Source organism: Bombina bombina, chromosome 5 (assembly GCF_027579735.1).
Source record: "Bombina bombina isolate aBomBom1 chromosome 5, aBomBom1.pri, whole genome shotgun sequence".
NCBI lineage: Eukaryota > Metazoa > Chordata > Amphibia > Anura > Bombinatoridae > Bombina > Bombina bombina.
This window is the reverse complement of record NC_069503.1, coordinates 898,188,134-898,200,005: the sequence shown is the minus strand read 5'-3', so window position 1 is coordinate 898,200,005 and position 11,872 is coordinate 898,188,134. Positions and strand designations below refer to the sequence as shown.

Here is an 11,872-nt window from a genome sequence, read left to right as displayed (position 1 = left end):
ATGAAACCCTAATTTTTTTTTTTTCCTTTCATGATTTAGAAAGAGCATGCAGTTTTAAACAACTTTCTAATTTGCTTCATTATCTTGATATTCTTAGCTGAAAAGCATATCTAGATAGGCTCAGTAGCTGCTGATTGGTTGCTGCACATAGATGCCTCGTGTGATTGTCTCTCCTATGTGCATTGCTCGCTCTTCAACAAAGGATATCTAAAAAATGAAGCAAATTAGATAATAGAAGTAAATTGGAAAGTTGTTTAAAATTGTATTCTCTATCTGAATCACGAAAGGAAAAAAATTGGGTTTAGTGTTCCTTTAACTATCCTGCACCCCACTGAAAGTGTAATCTCTTCTGCTGGCTGTGTTTACTTAGGCTATTCAATAGAATATACTCCAGTATAGAAATTCAGTATAGGTTGGGATACCACAGGCTAAATCAGCTATTTCAAATGCCAAAATAGGGGTAAATGAGCTACTTGTAAATAATTTAAAACGCTCCAGCAGGTAAAATGAATTGTTGGGAACAATTTAAAGGGGAGAACATTTTTGGGTGAACTGTCCCTTTTAAGTTTTAGGTAGCAATGTGCTGAGTTTTATATTTATCTTTGCTAAATAAATTCTGTGTGCTATATTTTGTGTACATCTGATCCTTATCACCTTGCTTTCATTAGCGCTCCCCAGACTTTTTTTTTCTGTCACTATTCAAGTGACTTAATGAAATAGCCAGGTGCCAGTGTAATAGTTTGCAATATTATAACATTTCATGTGTTGTGTGTGTTTTTTTTTTTTTTTTTTTTTTTTTTTTTTATTCGAAAATACAAATTGATTGCATAATTTAACATAACTTTATTCTATGATTATTGGCACAAAAAAGCAAGAGATATTAGTTAATTTTAGCTTAAAATGATAGGAAACCCCATTCATGATTTGGATAGAACCTAAAATTTTAAACTTTCCAATTTACTTATATTATTAAATCTTGTTATCCTTTACTGAAGGAACAGCAGCACACAGAAATGTATGCAGGCACCAATTGGCTCCCACTAGTGTAGGATATGTGAGTATTCTTTTTCTAGACAGGATACCATGAAAACGAAGCACATTTAAAAAAAAAAAAAGAAAAAAAAAAAAGAATAAAAAAAGAGAATTTAAAGGTCATAAAATTACATGCTCTATCTGAATCATGCAGGTTTAATTGTGACGTTCCTATCATATATCTCATATTTAATTTGATATAAATGCAAGAAGAAAATGCTTTTAAACTTTAGCGCATTTTATTGAGTGATTTCATATAACGGTTTATCTGTTTTAAAGTCATCTCAAGGGCAAAATGCTCTACTTGTAGCAAGCTAAACACATCTGGAAAACCAATAGTATTAGACGTTTATTCACCACGTGTAGAGGAATGCTGCTGCATAGGGTATGTACATAATAAATAAATAAATAAATAAATAATAATAAAAAATATATATATTTTTATATATATATATATATATATATATATATATATATATATATATATATATTTTTTTTTTAACAAAGGACAACAAGAGAGCAAAGTAAATATAGTAATACATTTTGAATTTAAAAATGTCTTAACATTTCACTCTCAATCATGTGTTTAATTTTCACTTTTAAAATATATTATCCAGAATTTTTCTTTTTTAAAAAATATTTAAGCATTGATATAAAGTCCAAAACAATCCTTACGCAGTGTGCACCCCCCCCCCCTTTTTTCCATTACTGGAATATAAATAATTAGATTGTGCTTGCTTCATTTTTTTTAGTATAATTAGTATAATTAGCAAAGCTTTTTTTTTTGGCTTGTTTAATGCAGTTACAAGGCTGCACATCATGGAAAAGTCTCACAAGAGCTTAAGAGTCCTCTGTCCCGTGAGATCTTATTAAACTTTCCTCCCAATGTTAATAGTTTGTCCAAATATGCTGTGAATTTTACATATGGTAAGCCACTACTACAGGAGTAGTGTCCACTAAAGATGTCACTACTTGTTTGCTAGAAAATATTCTTTCAGTATGATGTATTTTCCCCCCCCCCCTTTCTCCTCCAGCAATGGATTATACTGATGAAGTATCGGAGTACCATGGAGTGTTGAGCTCTGTTAATGATCCCATCCCATGCAGCCCACAGCGTGACACCATAGGAGCTGGGAGTAGTTTACTAGTGCAGGTAAAGTAATATTTTAAGTGCTTTAAATGTGCAAGGCAACTAAAGATGTAACTCCATTTTGGGTTTTTTACATTTTGAACACCACAGTCCTATAGATCATTAATTCTAATTATACATAAATTAAAGGGTCGTTAAAGTGAAAAATTACCTGTCATTTTATCATTATCGATCCCTCAAATCTGTGTTTATCAAATTTTTTTTAATTTTTTTGCAGGGGTAAAGTACTGCTCAGAGCCGCAGACAACTGCTACTGAGCCAATCGTCAGCACTAGTTGCACAGCAGGGTCATGTGACTAATGCTTCTGAATGGCTCAGTAGCTGTTTATGCTCAGGACCAGTTGCTCTCCGCTACTTCAGTTCTTTTACCTATATGAATTAACCCCTGTGTAGGGTTAAATTTGCAAGGTCCATAATGACTACTAGGTATTCCACAATGCTTGGAATAGTGCCCTTTCATACCCACTTTGTTGCCTATTCGTTCTTCTGTCTGTGAGAATAGTAAGATGGTAACTTTCATGACTTATGTGTATACTGTTTTGTGTCTTAAAACTATTATATCAATACATTCTGCCTCCTCAAAAAAACTAATGTAGTTGCAGAAAAGTATTGTGATTTGTTTACAAAGCAACAAATATTTTAACCATTTCTTTTTGTCCCTCCTGCAGACTGATCAAGTCTCTCAGCCACTGAAGGTTTACTTGAGAGTGAGACCCTTTTCAAAGGCAGAACTTGCAAGTAATGAATCTCAGGTTTGTGGCTGTTAAGTTTTTTTTTTTTTTTTTTTTTTAAATATATTGTCTTTTCAGACTCCCTATCTATTCCTAAAACAAAACAAAACACGTTGCCACTGGCAGCCTGTACTTGTAATTTTGTTTCTTTATTTGTTCTTTCTTCTTTAGGACTGTATAGTAATTGAAAATGAAGAAACTGTATCTCTTCAAGCACCTAAAGACTCTTCTGCAATGAAAAATTGTGAAAGGGGTATTGGGCAGGCTGTACACAAGTTTACCTTTACTCAGGCACGTACATAATCGCACTAATAACATTATAAAGTTTGCTTTGCAGTATTCAGAATTTACGATTTTTGTTCCATTAATGTAGATCTTTGGACCTGAAACAAAACAGGCAGATTTCTTTGATGGGACCATGAGGGACGTAGTAAATGCTTTTGTTACTGGGCAGAATGGTCTTGTGTTCACATATGGGGTGACCAATGCTGGTAAAACGTTTACAATTCAAGGTACAGATTAATTTTGATTCCTTTTATTTTGTACCAACAAAACTACTATATTTTTACACAACTCTCAACAAACCTGTTATGATCCCTAACTAACAGGTAGCCCAAAAGATGGCGGTATACTACCCAGGTCACTAGATGTCATTTTCAACCATATTGGAGGCAGACATTACCCAAAGATGAACTTAAAGCCCTATCTTAGCAGTGATGTCATGAAACTAGATGCTGCCCAGATCAAACAAGAAGAAGCCATGAAAGCTTCTTTACTCTCTTTAAAAGAGGTAAGTGTTGTTACTTCAGGGTTTGTGAGAAATAAGTAGCCAAGTATTCAGAACAATTTTTAATGGTTTAAAAACAAAAAAACACGTAAGCCCAAATTGCAACCCCCCCCATATGCCAATATGATTTCAGTAGCTCTCATCCTATTGGCTGATTTTGAATTTGAAGAATCAAATCAGCCAATAGGAATTCAAGGGACGCCATCTTTAATCGCGTAACTTGAATTCAGTGTACGGTGGAGATCGTACAAAGAGGATCCTCCGCGGTCGCTGGTCTTCATTTAGGGGGTGTTGGGTTAGGGGGCTTAGTAATTTAAATAGTTATAGCATTGTGGGTTTAGGGGTTAATAGGGTAATTTAGGTTTATTACGATGTGGGGGTTTTGTGGTTTAGGGGTAATAGGGTAATTAGTTCTATTGCAATGTGGAGGTTTTGCGGTTTAGGGGTAATAGGGTAATTAGGTTTATTGAGATGTGGGTGGTTGACTGTTAAGGGATTAATATGTTAGGTTATTTGCGGATTAGGGGTTAATTACTTTATTATTTTGCGGTTTATGTGTTAATACTTTGTGTGGGAAGTTTGTGTGTGGGGTTTTTTTTTTTTTTTTTTTTTTTTATGCTTCATTTGCCTTCGCTGCATCCCGGTGGATTCCGAAAATTTCAGGGTGGTGAAAGAATCCATCCAGGTGGATTCTTTCACCTCCCTGCCATTTTTGGAATCCTCGTGCTGCCAACATTCCTTTTGGGTTTCACATCTGGGATCTAATACCCAAACAGTGATCATTTATGGGCTCTCACAATCATTTGAAAGAGAACAACATTTAGGTTGCCTTATATATTTCTTTCATCATGGTGAGTCCGCAGCCTGCCCTGTTTTATTACCTTTAGGTGATGGCATGTCCTGTTTTGTAATTTCCTTGGCCAGCTTTAGTGCTTTCCTTCTCTGCTTGGCCATATGTTAAAGGGATGGTATACACCAATTTTCATATACCTGCATGTAATAGACACAAATATAAAGAAGAACATGCACAGATACTGATCCAAAAATCCAGTATGAAACCTTTAAAAAAAAACTTACTTGGAAGCTCCCAGTTTAGCATTGTTGAGGTAGGCACTCCTCCTCCCCCCCCCCCCCCCCCCCCAGCATATGAAAAGACAGATAACATAAATGGGAGGCTCCAGGAGTCTGCAAACGTGTGTATACATCTGGCACTGTAGGGCTTGGTTAGGAGTCTGAAAATTAGCACAATGTTCTAAAAAAACCTATACAATTTTATAGGAACACTATTAGATGGGCTATATAAATGGATCTAAGAAAAAAAAAGTATGTATGTAGTACAACATTTTTACCAAATGGTCTTTGATTTTTATATGCATAATAGTGTCCTCTTGCTAAATCTATTAGTGCCTTGAAAGTAGCTATATTAGACTGAATTCTTCCATATTGTGCCATTTTTAGATGCACCTTTACATTGTATTAGGCATGTGTGTAAAAGAAACAAAAAGAGGGGCCCAATATGGGTTTCTAAAGGGGTAACACATGTTATAACAAACAAGATGGGGTATACAAATACATACAGTAAGATGATCATATGCAAATATGGGGACTCCAATAAAAAAATATTTAGGAAGGCTAATGCTAATACAGAAGAGAGCATAATCCATGCCAGATCCTCAGATTTGCAGGCATGGAGAGAAATAATCACATTTTAATGAACATTATATTGTAAAGTCTCCTACATATAAATAACTTTAGTGAACTCCCCTTTTTAATGAGAAATACTGTAAACATTGCTTTTAAAACTATCTGTCTCTTTGGGCCCTCACAATACCTATAGAATCTCGCCAGAGCACTTTAGAGAATCAGAACCTCACTGAGACATGAGGACAAAAACTGTGAAAAGGAGAAAAACACTAATTATTATAGAATATTTGTAAGGAGTTAAGCAACTGCAGACGGTCTGCAGTGATTACTTTTGTCATCACAAAAGACTGTGAAGTTAGAATGACTTCACTTTGTCATATTGGATGCCTTAGATGATTAGTACCTTAATCTTAACGTGTTGTAAGTTTTGTATGTGTTCACTTTTGGGGTATATATTAGTTTTTGGGCATAAACTGTATTTGTGTCACCTTAGTCTTTTGTTACTGCTTCTTTTATCTGCCGTCAAAATCTGTTTCTATGTTTTTGTTATGGGTTGCGGGTTCCTTTTGAGGACAACTTGTGTTGCTTCCCTTTTTTATTCATGATAAATTTCTCAGTTAACTAACTTCTATAAATACAGATGGATCAAATGTGTATCTTTTTATATTAAGGATGAACGTGGGATGAGAACTGTTAACAGCTCCAGTAACTTGTATCGAAATCTATCAACCTCTTTGGAGAGAGTTTCATCCAGTGACCCAGGTAATTTAAATGCAATAAACCTGAAGGGTACATTCTTGAGCTGCACAATCTCTTTTAAAAACATTACTTGATCTGACTACTAGTGTATATTAATTCAGTATCCAATGACCTTCTCTATATAATAACTAAAACACATAGGGCCAGATTACAAGTGGAGCACAAACGTGTGCAAGCAATAAGGGGTTTATCACAGGTATTTGCACTCATAGGGCTTATCGCTTGTATTATGAGTTAAAGTATACGTAATCGTTGGAGCGCAATCGTGATTTATACTAGAATGGTTACTGTGACTTCAAAACTCTGGCTAACTGATTTACGAAACAAATGTCACAAAACACATCAAAAATACATTACGAAGTATAGTTACACTCATAACACCAGCTAATAAAAATAACTAAAAAAAAATTAAAAATTATTGCTTTCAAAAGTTATAAGACTCAAAGAAATTAGTTCTCGGGGAAAAGGCAGGTGGAGGGCTTTAACATAGATATATAGGGAGATATATATAGAGAGAGATACGTGTGTGTGTGTCAGGGATGCACTGGACTGGGTACACATTTCATGACCCTGTAAAAAGCACATCCTGGGTGAACAATAGCACTCACAGGCAGCTGCACAATCCCCAGGGCCCAGGCAGTTAACCCCAGACAAGTCTGGATGCAAAGCACATAGGGAAAATTACAAAACAAATTAGCACAACACACAGTGGACATCTGGCACTCACTTGCAAGTACACAGCTAAGATTAAAATAAAAGTTGGTTACCTCATCTGGCCAAATGGGTCAAGATCTCTCCCTTCCTGGGTCCCTAATACAGCTGAACAATGGATGCTTTCAAACTGAAAACCACTCAAGGGTGCACAGTCCTTATGTAATCTCCCTAGACAAATGCAAAACACAGAAGTTCAATGTCTTAAAACTTTTTTTTTTTTTGGAACACACAGGTCCAAGTTACAAGCAATGTTACGGGTTCACTCACCCTTAATCATGCCATATTATTAAACGCCAAATTCCGTACTTAATTACACACCTATTCACTAATAATACAGGTAACATTCCAAATTATATATCCTTTTATAAAAAATCACAGCTGTGATTATACACTAGTGGCTTGGTGTGCACAACATTAAAAATCACTTGTTAGAGTATAACCCTAACCATATGTAACAATAGGTTTTACAGCATAACTCCAATCCATAAAGAATCTTTCTTTCATGTAATTGGCAAGAGTCCATGAGCTAGTGATGTATGGGATATACAATCCTACCAGGAGGGGCAAAGTTTCCCAAACCTCAAAATGCCTATAAATACACCCCTCACCACACCCACAATTCAGTTTTCCAAACTTTTCCCCCTATGGAGGTGGTGAAGTAAGTTTGTGCTAGATTCCTACGTTGATATGCGCTTCTCAGCATGTTGAAGCCCGGTTCCTCTGAGTACAGTGAATGTCAGAGGGATGTGAAGGGAGTATCACCTATTGAATGCAATGGTCTTCCTAACGGGGATCTATTTAATAGGTTCTCTGTTATCGGTTGTAAAGATTCATCTCCTACCTTCCTTTTCAGATCGACGATATACTCTTATATACCATTACCTCTACTGATTTTCGTTTCAGTACTGGTTTGGCTAGCTGCTATATGTGGATGGGTGTCTTTTGGTAAGTGTTTCTTTTACTTAAGACACTCTCAGCTATGGTTTGGCACTTTATATATAAAGTTCTAAATATATGTTTGTACTTATATTTGCCATGATTCAGGTTTATCAGTATATTTCCTTTTTGCAGACTGTCAGTTTCATATCTGGGAAATGCTTTTTTAAAAAAAATAAAAATAAAATTCTTACCTGAGGTTTTCAAATTGACTCTTTTTAAATTGCGGGCTGTATTAGGCTTGCGAGAGCGCAAAATGCTATAATTTATTGCGTCATTCTTGGCGCAAGACTTGTTTGGCGTGAAAATTACATTTGACGCAAATTCGTCATTTCCGGCGTCTTAGTTGGCGCCGAGTCTTTTCTCGAGGTTGCGTCATTTATGGCGCTCGAGTTTCGTTCCTGACGTTTTTGGCGCCAAAAAATGTTTTTCAGTTTGTGGTGCGTCATACTTGGCGCCAAACTTTTTTTCGTTATTTTAGTCCTCATTCCTTTTGCCTCTGGTCTTTTTTTCTATGTTAGAAGCCTATTCTGTTTGAATTTTTTCCCATTCCTGAAACTGTCATATAAGGAAATTGATCATTTTGCTTTATATGTTTTTTCTTTTACATACTGCAAGATGTCTCAATCTGATCCTATCTCGGAATCTACTACTAGAATCCTGCTGCCTGATATCGGTTCTACCAAAGCTAAGTGCATTTGTTGTAAACTTGTGGTAACTGTTCCTCCAGCTGTAGTTTTGTAATAGTTGTCATGATAAACTTTTTTACATGCAGAGAATGTTTCCATCAGTAGTAGTTCATTACATGTTGCTGGTTCTTCAACATCTAATGCTCAGGATATTCCTGTAAATTTAAGAGAATTTATTTCTGATTCCATTCAGAAGGCTTTGTCTGCCATTCCGCCTTCAAATAAACGTAAAAGGTCTTTTAAAACTTCTCAGAGTTGATGAATTTTCTACTGACCGACAACATACTGATTTATCTGTCTGATTCAGAGGATCCTGCCTCAATTATTGACACTGAAAAATCCTCTTATTTAAAATGGAGTATATCCGTTCTTTATTATAAGAAGTGTTGATTGCTTTAGATATGGAGGAGACTAGTCCTCTTGATACTAAAAACTAGTAAACTTTTAAATTCGGTTTACAAAACCTTATGTAGTTATTCCAGAGGTTTATCCAGTTCCTGATGCTATCTCAGATATGATTTCTAAGGAATGGAATAGACTGGGTACTTTTTTTTTTTTTACACCTTCTTCAAGGTTTAAAAAATTGTATCCTTTGCCTTCTGATAGATTGTGGAGTTTTGGGAAAAGATCCCCAAAGTTGATGGGGCCATCTCTACTCTTGCTAAACGTACTACTATCCCTACCGAAGATAGTACTTTTAAAGATCCTTTTAGATAGGAAGCTTGAATCTTATCTAAGGAAAGCTTATTTATGTTCAGGCCATCTTCTTAGGCCTGCTATTTCTTTGGCTGATGTTGCAGCTGCCTCAACTTTTTGGTTGGAAACTTTAGCGCAACATGTATCAGATCATAATGTGTATAGCATTGTTAAATTAATTCAACATGCTAATAATTTCATTTGTGATGCTATTTTTGATATCATCAGAATTGATGTTAGATATATGTCTTTAGCTATTTTAGCTAGGAGAGCTTTATGGCTTAAATCTTGGAATGCTGATATGACTTCTAAATCGACAATTCTATCTTTCTTTCCAAGGTAATAAATTTGGTTCTCAGTTGGATTCTATAATTTCAACTGTTACTGGGGGGAAAGGAGCTTTTTTGCCTCAGGATAAAAAAAATCTAAGGGTAAATTTAAAGCTTCTAACCGTTCTCGTTCCTTTCGACAAAATAAGGAACAGAAACCTAATCCTTCCCCTAAGGAATCTGTCTCCAATTGGAAGCCTTCCTCAATCTGGAATAAATCGAAGCCATTTAAGATATCTAAACCAGCCACCAAGTCCGCATGAAGGTGCGGCCCTCATTCCAGCTCAGCTGGTAGGGGGCAGATTAAAACTTTTCAAGGATGTTTGGATAAAATCAGTCCAAAATCATTGGATTCAAAACATTGTCTCTCGGGTACAGAATAGGTTTCAGAGTAAGACCGCCTGTGAGTAGTTTTTCTCTCACGCATTCCAGTGAACCCAGAGAAAGCGCAGGCTTTCCTGAAGTATGTTTCAGACCTGGAGTTAACTGGGGTAATCGTGCCAGTTCCTTTTCAGGAACAGGATCTGGGATTTTCCAAATATTTTTATTAAGAGTCCATGATACAGATAGATCAACAAAACATGAAAATTACAATGATAATAATCACATAGTCAATCTTACAAGAAAAGATACAGTGTGCGAATAGTGCATCTTGGAATCTTGTTTTAAACTTTTACTTAACTGAAGAAAACCTAATAAGCCTATGCAAACATTAGTAGTACCATCTCAATGCTCAGCCTGTGGTGTGCTTGTGTCTACCTGGAAACATCTTTCGTGGATTGCGCTCAAACATGGACAATGTCTATCAGGGCATTGTATCAAGAGATGTACAAATATGTGTGCAGAGAGATTTGCAACACAAAAAAAGAAAGACTGCAGGTTGCTGGATTATATAATGACTCGACCCACTGTAGATAAAGGTCAGACAAGTAAAGGATAAATAAATATAAGAATCAAAATCATCCAAACATGCTCATTTGTACTAAATAACTTTATTGGTGAAAAATATTTAAAAGTCCGACTGGACTCATACACATGCACATACAATTAAAACTAGCTGGAACTCAGGTAATATAATTGGTATATCAAATAGCACTCTAAAACTCAAATTTTAATAACTAACAAGGGATCTTGACTGTTATAGTATTATAATATTGATCCCTGGAAGTATATGATAGGCTGTAGACAGCAAGAACAAATGACTGCTGAATTAGTTAGTCCTCCTTAAAGGCAAGTCTCCACAAAGTAAGATAGGCAAAAACACTATATAATTTGATGTGCTGGGTATTAGTGCATTAATTAGCTGTCCCTGCACGTCCTTAAATATCTAAGGCTGAGTCAGCAAATTAAAAAATAGAGGTTCAATAACCCCGTGTTCGTGAAGGGGTTATTGTAGAGGGGCACGAACACGGGGTTATTGAACCTCTATTTTTTAATTTGCTGACTCAGCCTTAGCACTCTTAATATATGCAGAATATCTATAGACAGTTAAAAGTAATCAGGTCTCCGCTATAGAAGAGACCTTTTGGTAGCTTAGTCCTTATTTACTACTAAACTTTGTTAGTTGTCTGTAATGGGATACTTCTAAGCATTTCTGTGGTATTTCTCCTGCGGATAGTAGGGGTCAGATTTCAAAACTCATAAGCTTACGTTATCAAAGCGGTTTAACTGCACAGTATTCAGACTAGCTGACAAAGCACTACTATGCGATGTGCTAAAAAATTGAGGCAACGCTTGTTAGTTTGTAGCAAATAATATCCATTTATGCTATTCTATTTCAATATATTCACCCCGAGCAGCAGGTTACACACAGCAACTGCTATACCGGTGATCTAATAAGAGGCACTCACCATATTTTATCTTTGAATCCAAGGCTTATACCTTATATCTATGGGCCCTATATACTGACAACTTACTATTACCAGCAACAATACTGGGAATAATAATTATAGTGCAACTCTCACTTAGTTTGGGAATAAAACACTTAGATATTTAAGGACGTGCAGGGACAGCTAATTAATGCACTAATACCCAGCACATCAAATTTTATATAGTGTTTTTGCCTATCTTACTTTGTGCAGACTTGCCTTTAAGGAGGACTAACTAATTCAGCAGTCATTTGTTCTTGCTGTCTACAGCCTATCATATACTACCAGGGATCAATATTATAATACTATAACAGTCAAGATCCCTTGTTAGTTATTAAAATTTGAGTTTTAGAGTGCTATTTGATATACCAATTATATTACCTGAGTTCCAGCTAGTTTTAATTGTATGAGTCCAGTCGGACTTTTAAATATTTTTCACCAATAAAGTTATTTAGTACAAATGAGCATGTTTGGATGATTTTGATTCTTATATTTATTTATCCTTTACTTGTCTGACCTTTATCTACAGTGGGTCGA

At 35.6% G+C, this 11,872-nt stretch overlaps 1 protein-coding gene across 1 annotated transcript in view; it reads left to right on the top strand.

Annotated features, from left to right (window-relative positions):
• The first annotated feature begins 2,211 nt into the window (after nt 1–2,211).
• Nucleotides 2,212–11,872, top strand: part of LOC128661655 (kinesin-like protein KIF20A) — a 368,820-nt gene continuing 359,159 nt past the window's right edge. The window contains exons 1-6 of the mRNA XM_053715886.1: nt 2,212–2,232; nt 2,851–2,934; nt 3,085–3,204; nt 3,287–3,425; nt 3,522–3,712; nt 6,016–6,097. Coding sequence (XP_053571861.1) covers nt 2,212–2,232; nt 2,851–2,934; nt 3,085–3,204; nt 3,287–3,425; nt 3,522–3,712; nt 6,016–6,097 — 637 coding nt within the window. The remainder of the gene's footprint in view (nt 2,233–2,850; nt 2,935–3,084; nt 3,205–3,286; nt 3,426–3,521; nt 3,713–6,015; nt 6,098–11,872) is intronic.